Source organism: Rutidosis leptorrhynchoides, chromosome 2 (genome assembly GCF_046630445.1).
Source record: "Rutidosis leptorrhynchoides isolate AG116_Rl617_1_P2 chromosome 2, CSIRO_AGI_Rlap_v1, whole genome shotgun sequence".
Taxonomy (NCBI): Eukaryota; Viridiplantae; Streptophyta; class Magnoliopsida; order Asterales; family Asteraceae; genus Rutidosis; species Rutidosis leptorrhynchoides.
This window is the reverse complement of record NC_092334.1, coordinates 328423846-328444994: the sequence shown is the minus strand read 5'-3', so window position 1 is coordinate 328444994 and position 21149 is coordinate 328423846. Positions and strand designations below refer to the sequence as shown.

The 21149-nt window shown below is 35.4% G+C and overlaps 2 protein-coding genes across 4 annotated transcripts; one reads left to right on the top strand and one right to left on the bottom strand.

Annotated features, from left to right (window-relative positions):
- Window positions 1-4308: 4308 nt before the first annotated feature.
- LOC139894435 (disease resistance protein RUN1-like) lies at window positions 4309-9515 on the top strand. 3 transcript variants are annotated; one of them, XM_071877730.1, is made up of 7 exons: window positions 4309-4886; window positions 5400-6540; window positions 6654-6977; window positions 7404-8210; window positions 8306-8975; window positions 9145-9210; window positions 9296-9515. In XM_071877730.1, the coding sequence occupies exons 1-6, from the start codon at window positions 4408-4410 to the stop codon at window positions 9186-9188; spliced, it is 3465 nt and encodes a 1154-aa protein (XP_071733831.1). In that variant the 5' UTR covers window positions 4309-4407; the 3' UTR covers window positions 9189-9210; window positions 9296-9515. The 3 variants fall into 3 exon arrangements, with proteins under 3 accessions (XP_071733831.1, XP_071733832.1, XP_071733830.1); XM_071877731.1 differs by having other exon boundaries at window positions 7401-8210; window positions 8462-8975; XM_071877729.1 differs by having other exon boundaries at window positions 7401-8210.
- A 562-nt stretch (window positions 9516-10077) lies between these two features.
- Window positions 10078-10848, bottom strand: LOC139888817 (secreted RxLR effector protein 161-like). Its single transcript, XM_071871804.1, has one exon. The coding sequence runs from the start codon at window positions 10846-10848 to the stop codon at window positions 10078-10080; it is 771 nt and encodes a 256-aa protein (XP_071727905.1).
- Between the last annotated feature and the right edge of the window lie 10301 nt (window positions 10849-21149).

Genomic DNA, 21149 nt, shown 5'->3' with positions numbered 1-21149 from the left:
TTCCTTTTAGCCTCAATCTGAATATCCTTTTCCATCAGCTTGGATGTAAAAGCTGTCAGGGTTAACGTACGACCATATGCAATGTACCTGTTCTGAATCTTTTCAACTTCGTTGTCCCATTTTTCAAGAAGACCATCTTTCAACACTCTAACTTCTTTATCATCTGATATGTCTATTCCATAGTCTGTCATTTCTGCAACCAGTAGGCGATATCTCTCTATGGTTTGCCCAAGAGTCTCGGAGGGAAGAGCTGCGAACACTCTCCATTCATCTTTCAAGTTTGGGAAGAGCAAGCCAAAGGGTATACGAAGTCTTGTTCCTGTTTTTGAACTGGGAAAAGATTTCCTTAGATAGTGTCTGAGTTAACTGCGTATAACACTTACATTCCAAGTTATACTGTTCGCGCTCAGCAGGATTAAACTGTGATGTTTCCTTTGGTTCCCCGTCCCCTCCATTTGGCCAAGCATATTCATTCTATATCAACTCCCACAGTCTAGAATCAATACCGCTCAAATATATCATAAAACGCGCCTTCTAGTCCAAAAATTCCTTTAGATTATCAAGTTTAGGAACCTTATTGGTAGATCCAGACTCATTTTAGTAATTTGTGAAGTCCTGGTGCAATTACTAAGGCACTGTATTCGTTTGTTACTTGTTCATTAGTGTCCGACATTTTAATTAATTAAGTGTGAATACAAGATTAATTAAATTTATGATTAAAGACACACGGTCGACTGTCTATGGACACACGGTCGATTGTATGAGACACACGGTCGATTGTACGAGACACACGGTCGATTGTCTGACAAAATTTTGGCAGCACTTCGTTACACACTAAGCCTTTGGTATTACAACTCACACGGCCGACTGTCTCAATCCCACGGTCGATTGTATTGCTCACACGGTCGAGTGACTACAGTCACACAACCGACTGACTTAAAGAATCTCACACGGCTTTAACGATACACACACGGTCGGTTAACTATCTCACTCGGTCGATCGAAGGACTCACACGGCCGATTGTCAAGACACACACGGCCGAGTGTGTTCTTGACAGATACAGGTCGACTTTTAGGGTTTTCTAGACAAAAAACGATTTTTCGATCGATTTTTTTAATGAAAAACTCTAAACCAGAACGTAGAACACAACAGTAATGACCCCAGAAACACTTTTTAACACAGAAAACACAAACTATAACGTAAGAAAAAGGATTAATCGTTTAAAATACAAAGAACACCAAAAACACAAACTTTTTAACCCAAAAACGATTTAGATCAAGCAAACCAGAGACTTCGGCTTTGATACCACTTTGTAGATGTAGATTTACGGATCTTAGGTCGCTTGCTAACAATCCTAGAGGCGGAATACACTAGAATTGGGTTAAACCGAGATATGGGTCGCATCGGGATCGATTAGATCAAACCTAGAGTGAAAACTAGATTAGATCGACACCTAAACGAAGTATTTCAGTGGTATAAGGTGTTAGGGTTCTGGAGAGGCAAAAACCAGTCGACTAGGGTATATGGAATGTGTAACCCTACAAAGGAGAAACAAACCCGTATATATACTGTGTATCAGACACACTCGGTCGAGTGTGTCTCTCAGTCGGTCGACTCTCTTACACAGTCGGTCGAGTGTGTGGACACACTCGGTCGACTGTGTATGCATATTAACATATTGATTGTTTAAATAAAGAAGCCCACACAAACACAATCATAATCAATAGTCACACGTAAAAGTTATTACATAACCGAATGTATTAAACGACGAAATAAACTACGGCTGGGGATTCAAGCACCAACAGATACTCCAAAGACTCAAATGAATTTAGCTATATAGTAATATGTTGTACTTTGCAAATTAATCCTACATTATGTATGATATTTTAACATTGTAACAAAATCTCCTTTTCATTTTTCTAGCTCCTGCAGATATTTAGACTAAACAAGAATTAAAAGCGTTGAACTTTCAAGATGAAAGTTCCTGTATGTTGCATTGAAGTTTCATTTAAGTCAACTGTCCTAATTGCAAGTTGGGGAAAATATAAAATCAATATGACAATCAATGAAAGTGTCATAAGGAGATAATAATTTCAAATAATCGGTATATTTTTCATGTGATCCCAGTGGCAAAGCTTGAACAATTTTGTCCGGGAAAGAGGGACGAACACAACATGTTTTATCGAGAAGATGAAATGATTTTTACGTATAATATAAATTTCTAGTTTGCTAGAAGCCATACATGTATTTATCTATAATAAATATCAATAAAATCATATTAGTATGTAATGTAATCTTAAAATTAAGTTGGATAAAATTGAATTCAACTACTTGATGTATTTATATAATATATTGAAATTTGTGTAAGGGGGATATGCTTCTTAGTGCTCATGGAAACATCCGACGTATACTATAAGTCGTCTGCTTATTTTTGTGATCTCGTTTCCTTCTATTAATCATATTTTTGAATAAAAATCAAACTATATACTGTAAAAGTATAACAATTCTGGACGGGAAGTTCTGCATATTAATATCAGGTAACTATATAATTAAAAATTTTAGGCCTTCCAGTTGCGAACGTTAGAGAGCAAGAGTCCCTCAAGGCCTCAATGCCTCTAAAAGTTTTGTTCTTGTGTAGTCCAAATTCTATTAGTAAAAATCTATTTATTTTCATGTGGTCCAACACTACAACGTCCATTACAAATTTCTTTGCATAGTAAGCTAGCTACCAGACTACGTTGATCACCTAGTTAGTTAATCTCGACAACCGAAAGGTAACCATATATGGCCCAACATTGTCTCGACTTTCCTCAAAGCCAAGTCAGCAGGTTCGGTTCCCTCTAATTTGTTAAGCGTTAAACTCAGAAACGGAGCCAACATTCGATTTTGGAAAGACGATTGGTTAGGGGATGGTGCGTTGAAAGATATGTTTGGTAGACTCTTCCGTTTAGACATTGATCAAGACTACATGATTGCTCAAAAATTCGTTGATGGAGGTTGGACATGGGTATAGAGCAGATCGAGTATAGGGGTTCGGAATGAGGATATGCTGCGTGAATTATGCTCAAAAATCAGCCATGTGTCTCTGGTGAGGGTTCTGATCTTTGGATTTGGGATTTATCAAACGATTTTGGGTACTCGATTAGTAGAACTCGAGCTCATATAGATGATCGTGTTTTACCTTCGGATCATTTATATACAATGTGGTGTTCACAAGTGCCCCGTAAAATTAATATTTTTATATGGAGGCTTGCGTTAGATAGATTAACAACCTGTATCAATTTGTTGCATCGTGGTTTGGAGATTGATTATATTAGATGCATTGTGTGTAACCACACCATTGAGTCGGTTAATCGCATCATGTTTGAGTGCAATGTAGCTGCGGATTTATGGAGAAATGTGAGGATATGGACGGAGCTGTTATTACCTCGATTTACATAATGGACGGATTGAATAGCTTGGTTTGAAGATTGAATAGCTAGATTGTATCTCATCATCGCGTTTACAGTTTGGCACATTTGGAGATTCAGGAACAATCAGTTGTTCGAGAAACCTCCGATGAAACGTTGTATTCTATTTGTTTCTATATGTCTTTTTTCTTTTAATTGGTATAGAAGTAGAGGCAAGAAGATTGTAAATTGGAATGATTGGTGCTTAAAGCCGTTGTAATTGGTTCGGTTTATTCTAGCTTCTTGCTAGGATAGTTCATTTTTTTAAAATAATTTTGGCCGTCAAAAAAAAAAACTAGTTAGTTAATCTGAGGCTTAAATTTAATTATATGTTTAATGTTTATATTTATTTCACATAATCTAATTTTTTTAAGGTAAATTCACACAAACACCATTACACAATTAAATTACGAAATATATATAAATTGTCCTAAAGAGGACTTGAATTTTCAACCTACTAATTGGGCCACCCGCGGCCAATGGCTCTTTGGTATGTCATAAAATCTTACTGACTTGTTTATTGTTCTGAACTTTTCTAATGACAATCCTAAGGGTTGTCATTAAGAAATAATTATATGCATAAATAAGTAGTACAATGGAGGTAGTTTTCTGTAAGAAGTAGGTAGTTATATTGAGTGTATAATTGTTTGATGCATGTGTGAATGGCTTAAACACAGTCATTAGAAATTTTCTATTGTTTTTTGGCACTACTGAATTAAATATTAAATAGTATTATCCAAATTCAGATTCAGATTCAGATTTATTGGTAGGTGATGATACACGTTTTCAATAAACAATCTCCATATATTATCATCTTAGCAAATTCCCAACTGAAAAGCATGTAGCAGTTGAGTTAAGCATTCATTATAAAGAAACCATTTATATAACTTTATCTTCATCTCTAAATACCAATTATTCATTATGGTAATAATCACCGAAATTCCACAAGATAACAGATATGGCGTTTTTTTTAAGCTTTAGAGGTGTTGATACTCGCTTCAATTTCACTGATCATCTTTATAAGGCCCTCATAGATGCCAAAATTAAAACCTTTTTCGATGACGAAGAGATTGAAACCGGAGAAGATCTAAAACCCGAATTGGAGAGAGCAATCAAAGCGTCTAAGGCTTCTATAATCGTGTTGTCCAAGAATTACGCAACTTCGACTTGGTGTTTAGATGAGCTTGCATTAATCCTTGAGCAACGTTTGAACTCTAACCATATTGTTATCCCAATCTTCTATCATGTCGAGCCCACCGATGTCAGGAAGCAACAAAACAGCTTCGGAGATGCGATGGCAAAGCATAAAGAGACTATGAAAAAGGAAACAAATGTAGAGAAAAAAAGGAAATGGGCTGAGAAGATTGATAAATGGGAGAATGCACTTAAACTAGTTGCCGATTTAAAAGGAAAAGATGTTGATTTGAAAGGAAAAAGGTTGGTAATCTTTGAAATGTTTTTAATGGATTGATTATTGATTATATGAAAATATTTTTTTTAGATCAAGACATGAAGAGTTTTGCCGGAAGATTAAAAGATATCCATCCAGGAAAATGGGAGCTAATTCGTACACCGCTAATAATTAGCCATACACCATCAAAACTGTTTTACTAGGTTGTACAGTACAACATTCTAATGCACGTTTGGTGGTGTATGGATAATTTAACCAATATTTATTACATTCATGAACCGTGCTAGCAAAGGAATTTAATTTAATCTATTTTGACAAAGCTTTTGTTATCAATCTTTGTTGTTTATCGTTAATTATCGTTTTGCTTAACCAATTTGGGTTCCTGATCATCAAAAATCATGCTAAATATTGAAAAAGAAACATGAAATAGCATAACCCTTATTAACAAAAACTTTTGAATATGTTAAGATATTATCTTTGGTTCATTATGCTTATTTATATACTGATTAGTATTGTTTTGGTGTACTCTGTAACATTAGGCGAGAGACAGAGTTTATCGAGGAAATTGTTACAAATATTCACCGTAGGATAGGCGGATCCAGGATGACAACTCTACCATACCTTTTTGGGATGGAAGATTCAATTAAATTCGTCACATCGTGGCTGAAAGATGGAGCCTCACATGGAACTGACATTCTCACAATTTCGGGTATGGGTGGAATTGGGAAGACATATTTGGCGAGATATGTATATGGGTTGCATTCTTATTTATTCGACAGAAGTAGCTTCATCGTCGATATCAGTATGAAATGTGCTGAACGAGTTAATGGATTGCTTGATCTACAGAAACAACTATGTTGTGACATTTCAAAGATGGGTCCAATTGAAATTCATGATCAATTGGAGTATACTGTTGAAATTGAAAAGGCACTAATTCAAAAGAAGATGATAATAATTCTAGATGACGTTGATGAAGTAGACCAGTTGTATATGTTGCTCGGAAAGCGAGGTTTTTATCCAGGAAGCAAAATTATAGTAACTACCAAAAAGGCGTCTTTGACAGAGACATATGCATCATCAATCAATCCTGGAGTTCAACCGGAGCATAAACACTGCTTACTTAAAGGCTTAGATTGGATAGCATCATTAGAGCTTTTATGCCATCATGCATTCATGAGTGACTGTCCCAAGGAAGGTTATGAACAAGTGTCGAAAAAGCTTATCGAATATTGTGAAGGACACCCATTGGCTCTTAAAGTATTGGGCGAGTCTCTACACAATAACACTGTATCTGAATGGGAGGATCGCATTGAAGTGTTGAAGAAAGAAACTGATTCTCGTATTAACAATGTCTTGCGAACGAGCTATGATTCAATACCGTCGAACAATGATAAAAAATTGTTTAAGCATATTTCTTGTTTTTTTGTTGGTCAAGATAGAGTTTTCACTGGAACGGTTTTAAATGCATGTAAAATACGCACACCAAGTGGGTTCAGGAATCTCATTGATAGATGCCTACTCGAGATAATCACAGAGAAACAAAATGATATATTGATGATGCATACACTAATTCAAGAGATGGGTAGGGATGTAGTACGTCAAGAATCACTTGAGAAACCATGGAAGCGTAGTTTGTTATGGTGCCATGAGGAGTCATTACAAGTGTTGAAACATAAAAAGGTAAGAGGTCAAGTATACTTGTTACTAGTCATGCATGTTATATGAACTTTAAATTGTGTATAGACACGTGCGTAAAATTTCCAGCTTACTTTTTTTTAATCGTATCTTCTTAGGGTACAGGAAATATAAAAGGTCTCGCCCTTAACATGAAAATGATTGAGAAGGAGAAGTCGCGTAGACCGTTTAAACTTCAAACAGATACATTGAATGAAATGTATGATCTGATGATACTACATCTTGATTATGTCCAAATCAATGGTTCTTATGAGAATTTCCCAGAAGAAATAAGATGGTTGCATATGCATGGGTTCCCTTCGAAGTCGATACCTTCTGATTTTCCAATGGAGAATCTTGTTGCTCTTGACTTGTCATATAGCAAAATTGTATCATTTGGAATGTGTTGTAGTAACTCACAAGGACTTGACAGTGGGCAAAAGGTAAAAAAGCACCTAATTAATATTTTTGTCATATTTTTTTTTTTTAAATGGCAAGTTGTCGGAACACTCAGAGGGACTTAACCACCCTCGTGATCATATACCACGCACGCACGTGCTTTCAGGAGGAAACCCGAATCGCATTGCAAGAACCCAATCCTTAAACTATCCCGAGGGGTAGGTGTACCGGGTTTGAATCCTGAATGGATTCGGGAGAAAACCCCCGGGTGTCAATTTGGAGCTCCATATTTCAGGTAGATTGATTAATAGGATGGACAGAGCGAGGCTCGAACCCATGACCTAAATCCATGCCCCACACACAAGGTGTGGGGATACCACTAAGCGTGCAATAATGGTTATATTTTTGTCATATTATATTGACCAAATTTAGTTGCTCATGATTATTTTCGCTCACATTCATTTCAGCAGTTGTTTGGATCATTGAAGTTTCTTAATCTGAGTTTATGTGAACACCTTGAAAGGCTAGGTAGCTTTCTCGAGCTCCCTATACTTGAGAGGTTAGTAGTTAGAAATTGCATAAGTTTGACTGAGATTTGTGAATCACTTGAGCAATGTTCTGAATTGGTTCTCATCGATCTGAGTAATTGCAACAAGCTTGAGAAGTTTCCTACAGCCATAAGTAAATTGAAGAAGCTTGAAACATTATTGGTAGATGGTTGCAATACCTGTGAGTATCAATTGACAGTGGGGCCTAGTAAAATTAATTTGTTTGAAATTTCTTTCCTGAGCTCACTAGTAAGTTTGTCACTTGCACATAATAATTTGTCCAACGAATCCTTCCCCTTGGACTTCAGTTATTTATCAATGTTAAAAGATTTATGTTTAGATGGAAATCCGATTGTTTCAATGCCAAACTGTGTAAGAAGCCTCATTAGGCTTGAGAGACTTAGTATGGAAGACTGTGATATGCTAACGTTAATCGAACATCCTCCATCTACACTGCGAGTTTTGATCCACGGTCCATCTGATCAACCACTTACAGACTATTTGTTGGAGAGAATTGTTTTCAATCCAGAAATGTCCCCACTCTTATTAATTACAGATTTATCACTATTAGAAACTTCATCTGCTGTTATAGTTGATGGCATAGTTACAAAACAACCTATTGCAGATGTTGATGAAAATGTATTAAATACTTTGGGCTGGACTGATTTAGATACGATTAAAAGAAGGCACTTCCAAATATTCGGAAGAAATGAGAAATCACAAACCCAGGTGCATGTTGTCTACTTATCTATCTTCCATTTTGTGAATACTAATTTATATGTACTATTTATTATGCTGCTTTTAATCTTAATTTTAATCGACAGATGTATTATGAATTTGGGATATTCAGCACATTTTACGGGGGGAGCAAAGATATCCCAAACTGGATTAGGAATAGAAGCCAGGGGAATTCAATATCATTTACCATCCCTTCATCTTCTAAAATCCTAAGAGGATTAAACTTCTGTTGTTGTGTGCAGAATCCTTTGTATCTTGATGGTGATAAAAGCCAGGGGAAATCAAGATATAAGTTTTACTTGCCAAACATAAGAATTAACAACACAACACAAAATCAAATCTGGATATACCGTCACTGTATTGATGATTTGAGTTTCTTTGTAGAGGGGGATTATTTAACATTCTTAAGCCATTGGATGTTTGGAATAAATGAGATGGTAGGCGGTGACCAGATTACTATTACTATTATTGTGCAAGACGAATCTGCATATCATACTAGGACAGTTGAGGAGTGTGGGGTTAGCTTTGTGTATGATGATGAAAGCAATGAGGGGGAAGAAGAAGAAGAAGAAGAAGAAGAAGAAGAAGATGTGTTGAGTTATTACAAGTCCTGGAATCACATTCTTGGTGGTGATCTCTCTGGCTTCAAGACCACCACAGGAGAATACATCCTATACGCCGGTGAACTTACACGCAGTGATAGAAGTATCCACCCATGGTTGTCTAATACAGTTCCATCTATAAGCCGTTATGAAGGTATAACCTCTTATTTTCTATATAAGTAAACTGTTGCTTCTCACGTATTTAGTTTTTATTTATTTCTTATTTTCAAGAACATCACGAATAAAATGAAGACAGTTTCCTCATGTTGAAGCCACAACTAATAATTTATTCATTACCCTTACCCTTTTTTCATTTACATCAGAAAAGGAAGTGTTGTTTAGAGCTTTCTCCAACAGGAAAGTCTGACGTACTTATACGAGCACATGAGGTATGTTTTTCCGACACCCGGACATCTTATAAATAGCAATATTAACCATAACATGTGTAAATAATAAAATTTCTTAATTTCTCAGTGTCTCGTAATGGATGCACTACGAATGTGGAAAAACCATAATCTTCTTGGGCCTGATGATGATAAAGTTAGGAATGTTTGGTATAGTAATGAAGCTCGAATAAACCCGATTTAAATGAATTCTCTGTTTTCGAATTGAATTGAATTGCTGCAATAAATATTAAAATGAAATGATATACTTTCTCTCTTACGTTTTTTATAATAAGATAATTCACATTTAAGGTGGCTGTATGTTTTTTCTAGATATGTCAAGTCAAAAATTCTGTCTTCAATATAAGTTTCTGACGCGTTAGTCTTATGGTTGTTGGATTTATTTAAGTTTCGTATAAGGGCTAAGTACATCAGATGTATCATAGAGTAATAGGGGGTGATATCTCTACTTTTAAAACAACCTCCAAATACTATATAAATAAAAGAGAAATTGAAACTGATTTCAAGTAAATAAAACAAGCTTCGAGTATATTTGAGTATGTATGTGTTATTTCACAACTAATGATATGTTTACATTCACATCTGATGTTGTTTATATACCAGAAAACTCCTAACAGCTAATTCCTAAACTAAGTATGGATCCATTTAACTTTTGGAACCACTTTTGTATAATGGGAAATGCTGCAAGTCATATTTCCGTTGACTTGTCTTGATCTGCTGATTTGGAGATGTTAATGTGGCATCTTGTAAATAAACTCTAAATGGATATGATGAGACATGCCTTCTCTGATCCAAGAGTCAACTTACCCAAAATACCAATATTCCAAGGTATGCACCTTTTGATTATGTTCTTTAACACTCCCCCTCAAACTGAATGGTAGGATTCCCTATCTTCAGCTTGACAAGAACATCAAAGAGTCTTCCGTTGACAGACTTTGTGAGGATGTCGGCCAACTGGTCTTCTGAGCTGACGTGTGGCAAAGAAATGAACTCTGAATCTAGCTTTTTTCTGATAAACTGTCTATCCACCTCATCATGTTTTGTTCGATCATGTTGAACTGGATTCTCTGATATAGCTATTGCAGCTTCATTGTCGCACATAATCTGAATTGTTTCTTTTAGAGGGAACTCAATCTCTGTTAGTAACTTTTTAATCCATAAGGCTTCAGCTACTCCTTTTGCTATTCCTCTGAATTCTAATTCGGCGCTCGAGAGTGCGACAACCTTTTGTTTCTTACATCTCCATGCAACAAGGTTACCTCCTACAAGTGTAAAGAATCCTGATGTAGATCTTCTGTCTCCCTTTTCTCCGGCCCAACTTGCATCTGTATAAATTTTGATTTCTAGATGCCCATTCTTTTCAAACACAACCCCATGATCAGCTGTTTTCTTTAGGTATTGGATGATTCTGATTACGGCTTCCATATGGTGAACTTGTGGTTGATGCACGAATTGACTCACAACCCCAACTGCATGTGCTATATCGGGTCGAGTATGAGCGAGATAGATTAGTTTTTCCACAAGTCTTTGATATCGTCCTTTATCAGCAAGATAAGCTTCGTCTTTCATATATAGCTTTTGGTTTGAAATCATATGAGTATCGGCTGGTTTAGAATCGATCATCCCTGTTTCTGCAAGAAAATCAAGAATATATTTCTTTTGACAGATAAATATTCCCCGTTGGGACCGTAAAACTTCGATCCCTAAAAAGTATTTAAGTCTGCCCAAATCTTTCATTTCATATTCATTAAATAAGTTTGTTTTTAGTTTTGAAATTTCTTCTTTATCATTTCCAGTAATTATCATGTCATCAACATAAATAATCAAACACGTGATAAGATTGTTATTTTGTTTAAGAAATAGAGTATGGTCAGAATTACTTTGTTTAAAACCGTAGCTTTTCATAGCTAATGTGAATCTCCCAAACCAAGCCCGCGGGGATTGAAATTTCTTCTTTATCATTTCCAGTAATTATCATTTTATGGGGTGGGTTGGTGGGTTGCCAAAGACAATATAGGGTTTGTGTGTCTTTGTCGGTCTACACGTTTGAAAGAAAAAAGAAACTGAATGAAATACTTTCTTAATAAACAGAACATTATGTACCTTTTTATTAAAAATTGGCTGAAAAAAGCCCCACTACTTTACAAAACGAAATTCGCAAACTATCTAGTGATTTTCGTTTTATGCATTATCAACTCAACTAGTTATTAACTAAGATTGATTAAAGAACAAAACACACAATGATAAAAAAGAATACGACAGTTAAATCAATCCCATGAACAGACATACACTATTCCCTTGTATCTTTTGCTTCCTTCTTCACCCATCATCAACAACATTTCCTATCGTTCACATATAATCATAACGTACAGCTTTGTATAAAAAGAAAATAAGTCACATTCTGTTAGATGGATACTGTTTATGCATTTATATATTAGATTATTTAGCCCGTGTTCTATAAGAGCCCATTAGCTTATTAGTTCACTAGGTTTAGCATTTGATCAATCCTATTTATATGTATGTTATCTGTGGATATAATCATCCGAAAATAATATTACGCACTTTGGTATTCTCTTTAACAAATCGATACAATTCGTTTAGCATGGTATCAGATGTATGGCCCTAAAAATTTCCAACACATCTTGTCTATCGTAGCCGCTGAAATCGTAAGTTGCCGCCGTTTGTAATTTCTTTTTTGGTTTTGTTCTTGCGATTCATCCTTTGTCTACAATTCTGTATTACTCACCCACCGCCACAATCTATTCGTCTCTATCCAATAAAATTGAGTGCACATGGTATATCACTTAAATTAATTAATTGAGTGATAGCTTTTTATTTTATTTTTCCTACTATCGATCAAATAGAACACATCCACAATAAATTATGGGGCTAGTGATATTTCCAAATCTATTTTTGATAGTTTAGACAATTTTAATGCTAGTATTTATATGAGGGTATTTTGGGAACATTACATCAATTTGAGTTGAATCTATCAAAATTAATTTTGGAAATATCAACTGGAGGGTTTGTTTCTCATATATAACAAAGTGTTACATAATACTTGATCTTTGTGGTGGGCTTCAATACAAGTCATTTATATTTTAAGAGATTCATCTCAAGCTTTGTCAGAGCCGCTGTCCAAATGTCGTACCTTTCATAATATGTTAGGAGGTATCAACGAAGCCCAATGTCAACAACTTATGCAAGCCCAACAACAATTTTCAGCCCATAAAGTTATGCAGGCTCAACGACAACAACAGAGTATCGGGCCTACAGCCTTTTTCAGCGGGCCGGCTGCACCCGCTAACCGTCCATTTGTCGGTCCAATGCAACATCAGGAGACTTTTATACCGAATGCCAACACTCCTCCAGATTACGGTAATTTCGGTTGGACTATGGATACTGGTGCGTCAACTCACCTTACCTCTAGCATTAAAAATTTAAGTACTGTTTTTAATCATTGCATTTATCCTTCTGTTGTTGTTGGTGACGGGAACCACATCCCCGTTATCAACACTGGTCATAGCGTTTTTCTTAATGCCAACCGACCCCTACACCTGTCTAATGTTCTCGTTACACCTAACATAGTTAAAAATCTTATTTCCGTCTGTCGTTTTACTCGTGATAATAAAGTTTCTGTTTCATTTGACGAGTTTGGTTTTTCTGTGAAAGACTACTTGACTCACCGCCTGCTCCTCCGATGTGATAGCACCGGAGATCTCTACCCATTCACAAATCCGACACCATCCCAACCTCATCATGCTCTCATCACCACACCCAACATTTGGTATCAGCGCCTTGGACATCCAAGCACTGATGTTTTTCGTCGTCTTATCTCATAATAATTCTATTATATGTAATAATACGAAGTCTCCTGCTCTCTGTCATGCTTGTCAACTTGGAAAACATGTGAGACTACCGTTTAGTATCTCCGTTTCTCATGTCAATTCTTAATTTGATATTGTTCACTCGGATTTATGGACTTCACCTATTCCGAGTCTTAGTGGTTACAAATATTATGTCATTTTCTTAGATCATTACTCGCATTACTTATGGGTTTTTCCATTACGCAATAAATGTGAAGTCTTTAATAAATTTACTCAATTTCGTGCCTACATTAAAACTTAATTCAATTATGAAATCAAAGCTTTCCCATGTGACCTTGGCGGTGAATTCGACAACAATCAACTTAAACAATTATTTCAAAATAGTGGTATTCAAATACGCTTTTCTTACCCGCTAACCTCCCAACAAAATGGGAAATCTGAACGAATGACTCGTACTATCAATAACTTCATACGCACCCTTCTCTTTCAAGCAAACCTACCCCCTACTTTCTGGGTTGAGGCCCTTCACATGACCACCTATCTACTCAATCTCCTACCCTCATCCGCAATAAAGCACGATATCCCCCACACACGCCTCTACAAATATCCACCCAACTACTTCACTCTACGTGTTTTCGGCTGTCTTTGCTACCCTCACCTCAACAAAACTCACAAACTTGTTCCACGCTCCACCCCGTGTATCTTCCTCGGTTATCCATTTAATCACCGTTGATACCGATGTCTCGACCTCGCCACTCACAAAATCATTCTCTCCCGTCATGTCACCTTAGATGAAACTTCCTTCCCTTATAGCTCCACTACTACCTCCCCACCCCCATCATATGAGTTTTTAGACCCTCCACCAGATCTATTCTCTCGCACACTATCGGACACATCTCCACCTCCCGTCGACACTCCACCCTCAACCGACACTCCTACTCCTCCTACCCCTCCTTCTCCTCCCACTCTTGAACCCTCACCACCCCCAGCACCTCAAAACACGACCTCCACTCACCCTATGGTTACTCGACACCACCTTGAAACTACCAAACTTGTTCAATGTCTTAATCTCCACGTTTCCACACCTTCTCCTACACCAAAATCATATTCCAACGCCTTTAACGACCCTAACTGGTATAATCCTATGACTGAGGAATATAATGCTTTAATTAAAAATGGTACTTGGACTCCTGTGCCCCGTCCCACGGACACGAACATAGTTCGCTCCATGTGGTTGTTTAAGCACAAGTTTAATGCCGACGGTACACTGAGCAGGTGTAAGGCTCGACTTGTCGCTAACGGTCGAAGCCAGCAGGTTGGTATTGCTTGTGATGAAACTTTCAGCCCGGTTGTAAAACCGGCCACTATTAGGACTGTACTCAGTCTTGCTGCATCTCGATACTGGCCCATTCATCAGCTAGATGTCAAGAATGCGTTTCTCCATGGTACTCTCTCTGAGACCGTCTACATGCATCAGCCTCCTGATTTCCGTGACCCTACTCATCCCGATCATGTATGCCTTCTGCAGAAATCTTTATACGGATTGAAGCAAGCTCATCGAGCTTGGTTTCAACGATTTGCCGGGTATGCTAAAACGACTCGTCCATATTACTATAAACGCGGTACGTTATTCATTGGTCACATAGCGAGGTATTTGACCTCTATATGATACATTTTAGAAAATATTGCATTCGTTTCATAAAAAGACACACCCTTATTATACATAATGCATGTTTTAAACAAGTGGGCAATTATTTAAGAAATAATCCTCATAATACATCGGTTTCCAAATACTACACACGTGACATAACAGTCGAATATAATACATGACAATGGTTTTATTGAATGCAACACTTCATTTAAACAAAAGCATGAGACTCCATGCACAGCTTGCTCAGATAATGCAACAGCGGAAGACTTTCTTAAGGACCTGAGAATAAACATGCTTAAACAGTCAACACAAAGGTTGGTGAGATATATAGGTTTAAAGCTAGCATCGATATAAATATAGACCACAAGATTTCATAGTTATAAATATTTCAATAAAGATATTCTATAAGCTGTTGAGCGCTTCGGTAACCATATTTAACGATAAATGTAGCATATTCCCTTTATTATGAAATCTCCCTACACTGTACCAAGTGTAGTAAAAATGAAGTACTATGCAACCGTTTACGATACTAGAGCGATTAGCCCAGTTGGGGTTGTCAAACCCGATAGATCTATCAATAGGATTCGCGCTTACATGTTCTTACAACATGTAAATATTAGTTACCAAGCTATTAGGGAAGATATGCAATGTGGTACAACTCAATGTAGAATATATTTTAAGTACTTGTCCATGGCGTAAAACATAAAATGCATGTATTCTCATCCCAAAATATTTTTAGAGTTTAAAAATGAGACTATATACTCACGGTAGTAAAAGTATATTAATAGTAAGTTTTCAGCTTATTAAAAATATGGCCGTCGTCCTTGGATTCACGAACCTATAACAATAATAATGATTTAGATAATAATACGACATGTGAATAAAATAAAACAAGTTCATAGAATACTTATATATTAATTTTTAACATTTTTATGTTAGTAGTCCTTTGTTAGTAGTCCAAAATAGTCCGAAATGTCCAACAGTCCAATAATCGGTATATATATAATCTTAGAATTACCCCACAACGTATTGTATACGTATTGTCTTTGCATCAACCCAGAGACGTATTGTATACGTATTGTCTTAGAATTTATCAAAACGTATTGTATACTTATTGTCTTAGGATTTATCAAAACTTATTGTATACTTATTGTCATGGAATGTACCAAGATTATTATATATATATAAAATCTCGGAATTAACTTAGATTATAATATTTTGTTATACTAATGATAACATGTCCAAATATATATAGGAAAAGTTAGCAAGGATATGGTTAATATAGTTTTTACAATATAAATTTCGTCCATACAACGTTAATTTTAGCAGATTTTGTTTTGCTCGCTAAATATTCATTACAACTCCGTTTAAAGTGAATCAAATTGCTATGGTTTCATAATGAACTGTAGTATTTAGAACTAAACTGAAAAGTAGTGGTTTATAGTCAGAGTTACAGGTTACAAGTCATATTTGAAAGAGGCAGTCATTTCCGTCGAAAAACGACATCTTGATGACCATTTTGAAAAACATACTTTCACTTTGAGTTTAACCTTGATTTTTGGATATAGTTTCATGTTCATAAGAAATATCATTTTCTCAGAAGAACAACTTTTAAATCAAAGTTTATCATAGTTTTTAATTATCCAACCCAAAAAAGCCCCCGGTTTTACTACGACGGCGTATGTCCAGTTTTACGGTGTTCTTCGTGTTTACTGGTTTTAAATCATTAAGTTAGCATATCATATAGATATAGAACATGTGTTTAGTTGATTTTATGTGTTTAGTGGATTCTAAAAGTTATGTTAGAAGGATTAACTTTGTTTGCGAACAAGTTTAGAATTAACTAAACTATGTTCTAGTGATTACAAGTTTAAATCTTCGAATAAGATAGTTATATATATATATATATATATATATATATATATATATATATATATATATATATATATATATATATATATATATATATATATGAATGGAATGATGTTATGAACATCATTACTACCTCAAGTATAGTAGGTAAACCTACTAGAAATGATGAGAAAATAACTTGAGCTTCAAAGGATCTTTGATGGCTTGGAAGTTCTTGAAGCAGAATCATGACACGAAAACAAGTTCAAGTAAGATCACTACTTGATTTAAGATAGTTATGTTTATAGGAATTAAACCAAAGCTTGGATATGATTATTACCTTGATTAAGAATGAAAAGTTACTGAGATTAGATGGAAGTTCTTGATCTTTGATGAGTTGTTGGATTGGATTAAAAAGATTGGAAGTAATCTTGCAACTTCTTGATTCTAGGTTGTTTTTATGATGATTAAAGCTTGTAATTGAAGCTAAATGATGGGGAAAATACTTGGAGATGATCAAGTATGAAGTTATGAGTATTTTGAGAGAGAAATAGGAGTGTAAGTATGAGATAATGGAATGAAGAAATGGTGTGTATGCATAAAAACGTTTTTAGTTTATAAAGAAAGAAAAGATTCCTAATTTTGTTTTCTTTCTAAATAATTCATGCTACTTGACAAATGATTGGTTTCACATGTTCCTTAATCATTTAAGGCTGCTAAGGAGCAGATTTTTATTGGTATATACCAATAGTAAATACATCTAGAAGCTGGGTATAATACGAGTGCAAATACCGAGCGAATACGAGTAGAATTCTTGATGAAAACAAATGGGAATACAATTGTGATTATTTTTGTTAAGTAAGAATGTTTTGATATATGTATTGAAGTCCTTCAAATGTGTATTAATACATCTTAATACACTATATATATATATATATATATATATATATATATATATATATATATATATATATATATATATATATATATATATATATATATATATACATTTTAACTAAGTCGTTAAATCATCGTTAGTCGTTACATGTAAGTGTTGTTTCGAAACCTTTAAGTTAACGACCTTGTTAAATGTAATTAATCTCATTGTTATTATATCTAATGGGATGTTAAATTGTCATATTATCATGATAACATAGTGTGTTAATATATCTTAATACGATATATAAATATTAAGACGTTATTACAACGATAATCGTTACGTATATATATCGTTTCGAAATCCTTAAGTTAGTAGTCTCATTTTATGTATATAGTTCATTGTTAATATACTTAATGAGATACTTAATTATCATTTCATCATGTTAAATATATATATATAAGTTCATATATATATTATCATGTTATTTACAAGTTATAACGTTCGTGAATCATCGGACAAGTTGGGTGGTCACACGTTTACATAAAATTCGTTTCAATTAATCAAGTCTTAAAAAGTTTTATTGCTTAATATGTTGGAAACATTTAATCATGTAGATATTAATATTGTTCAATATATAATCATGGAAAAATCCGGGTCATGACATATGCTCAGCGTGTGGAATTTCAGCGTAGTAGATGTGACACCTCTTTATTCATCTACGAGCACGGTACAGAGACAGCCTATTTTTTATTATATGTGGACGACATCATCTTGACTGCCTCTTCTACAGCCTTTCATCATCGGGTTATCACCTCATTACATCAGGAGTTCTCCATGACTGATCTTGGACCGTTAAATTATTTTCTTGGCATCTCTGTCACTCGTACTCCTTCTGGTATGTTTCTCTCTCAGAAGAAGTACGCATCTGAGATCATTGAGCGTGCAGACATGGTTGGTTGTAATTCTAGTCGCACACCGATCGATATTGGCACCAAACTGACCACTGCTGGTCCCCCAGTTAAGGATCCCACTTTATATCGCAGCCTTGCCGGTGCTGTGATGCCCCGTACAAAACCATCGTGTACGAATCATCAACAACTGGATCATTACAAGGTTAAGTACTATATGCGTTTTCAAAAAGAGTTTGCATTCATAAATAAAGTGATGTCTAATCCAACATCGAATGTTTTACAATCCCAAAAGCATGCTTCACTAAGTAGAAGCAAATAATAAGTGTATGTGACCACAATGGTCGTTACAAGTCATAGTTCAAAAGTACGAATGTTTGAATGCAAAATAAAGTAGTTCATGCGATGACAACTCTAAGCAGCGGGTGTCTACAGCACGACTAGTACACAGCGGAAGCTAAACTCAAGCACCTGAGAAAAACATGCTTAAAAACGTCAACACAAAGGTTGTTGAGCTATAGTTTAAGTATAATAGTAATGTAAGTAGGCCACGAGATTTCAGTGCTACAACGAGCGTTTCGAAAGTATGTAAAAGTATATGCTAACCGTGGGCACTTGGTAACTAACTTAACGTTTATACCCCCTGAAAGTACACTTGGCAAGTGCGTATGTCTACGAAGTATTAAACACTCCTTAAATGCTAGCGCTACTAGCGCGAGTGGGGATGTCAAACCCTATGGATCCATATCTAAGATTCGCGTTCACGGTTCATAAACCAATGATTAAACGTTACCGAGCTAAAGGGAATCTTTCTGCTGTTATATAACCCACACATATATAAAGTTTAAGTACTCGTGCCTAGTATGTAAAACATAAAATCCGCATGTATTCTCAGTTCCCAAAATAAGTTAAAGTAAAAAGGGAATGCTATAACTCACAATGATATGTAGCGGTAAAGTAGTAGTCGGGAAAGGTGTGCAAGTAAACGGTCCGAGGTCCTCAACCTAAGTCAAATAGTACTAAGTCAGTAAATCGTCTTAATAGGTTTAAAAGTATGTAATTAAGGTCTTAAGGGTCATCATCAATCATCATTAAACAAAAGGCGTAAAGTAGGTTTCGTTTATGAAAGTAGTTTAAAACAAAGTCTGACTTGAATCAGTCACCACGGCCTCTACCCTTACTGAATTAAGGTGAGACCAGTGGCCATGGCTCCGTATATGAGTCCCTTAAGTGTGGTAAAATTTACAGAAGCAAACTCGTCTTCGTTTAACCGTGGTGACGGTTTAAGTGCGAGTAGGTCTGAAATTTCTGCACAACGTTAAAGGACATAGTGACGATCGGAGGGCCATAAATCCTAAACCGTAACTCGGATTAAGACGAGTCCTATATGAAAAGTTATCTACTCGAAAATTTCTATCTAAAAATAAAGGTTAGAACAGCCCAGGTCTACTGGTCTATTACAGAAACATCAGATCAGTAGCTTTTGGACAGAAACAGTAAGTTTAAAAGGGTTCCGGTGGTCTTGGTGCTTGATGTTCATCATGGTTCTCATCCTTGATGCATATAGCTTCAAGTGTACAACTCATTGATGTATCTACATCATCTTAACCAAGTCTTGACCATCATAACCCTAGTGCAAGTCTAAGACATGAAGCACAACTCACTTAAGAGTTGCATGTCTTTTGATGAACCAAAGTTACATCAAAGTTTTAGGTTTGACACTTACATGAACTATAATAGAAATATTGAACTCTAAACTTGAAAGTTAACTAACTAATCAAGATCATAAGTAGTAGAACATAGTTCTTAGTTTGATCTTGAAGATCCAAGACTCAAAAGTCTAGATCCAAAGTTATATTTAAAGAAAACTTATTTGTGTGTTCTTGAACTTTCAAGGTTAACTTAATTTGTTCAAGAGATATGAGATCAAGACTAACTTGTAGTACTTGACAATATAAACTAACTACATGAAATTAAAGTGCATAAAATGAAGAAGTAACTAAGTAAACATGTAATTTGTTCATGGTTGTTCATACTTTAAAGATTCAAACCAAAGTTTGATCTTTAGAAAGTAAACTTTAAAGTTTACTTCATGAACTTCAAGTATGTCTTTCAACCATGAACTTTATAAACTTTGAACAAGTATTAAGTGAAGATCATAAACTAGAGAGTTTATGTCTTGTATGTTCTTGAAGATTCAAGATAAAAGAAGAATTAAACTAAGAAGTTAGATCCTTGTAAGTATGTAAGTAAAGAAAGATAATAACTAGTAAGTAAGTAACAATAATCAAGTAACAACTACAACTAATAAAAGATTGTAACAATCAAAGAATCATGATGATTATGAGAGTCCTTGGTGGCGGTTTTAGAAAGAAAGAAAAGGAAGAACAAGTTAAAGTTACTTACAAAAGGATAAGTGAAATGAGAGAAAAGTTTGGAAGTGAAATGAGAAGTATGTGTGTGTGAGTTTGAATGAGAGAAACTAGTGAATGTAAGTAATGAAAATTGAAAACCAAAAACCCCTTGTAAGGGTGCTAGGCTGACGGTTCAAGTGGGGGAAGGGAAGAGGGATTTGTTTGTTGGTCTATTACATGAAAAGCTTACAAAAGGTGGTTAATGCATGGGGTTTCATGGGGATAACAAGTTAACTAGATTCTTAATGGTTCAAACTAACTAGTTACTCTTTAATTGATACTTACATAAAGAAGACATGGTCTAAAAGGTCCATTAACATAAGTAGGGTGGGCTTGGAAGCCCAAGTTCAAGAGTCCATAACACTAATAAAGCCCAAGTACAATTAATGCTCA

Bases quoted from the DNA above. Each gene is read 5' to 3' on its own strand.
- LOC139894435 (XM_071877729.1), top strand. From the start codon at position 4,408: ATGGCGTTTTTTTTAAGCTTTAGAGGTGTTGATACTCGCTTCAATTTC. The intron at 4,887-5,399 runs GTTGGTAATCTT...CTGTAACATTAG, and splicing joins GTTGATTTGAAAGGAAAAAG to GCGAGAGACAGAGTTTATCG. The intron at 8,211-8,305 runs GTGCATGTTGTC...TTTAATCGACAG, and splicing joins ATGAGAAATCACAAACCCAG to ATGTATTATGAATTTGGGAT.
- LOC139888817 (XM_071871804.1), bottom strand. From the start codon at position 10,848: ATGATCGATTCTAAACCAGCCGATACTCATATGATTTCAAACCAAAAG.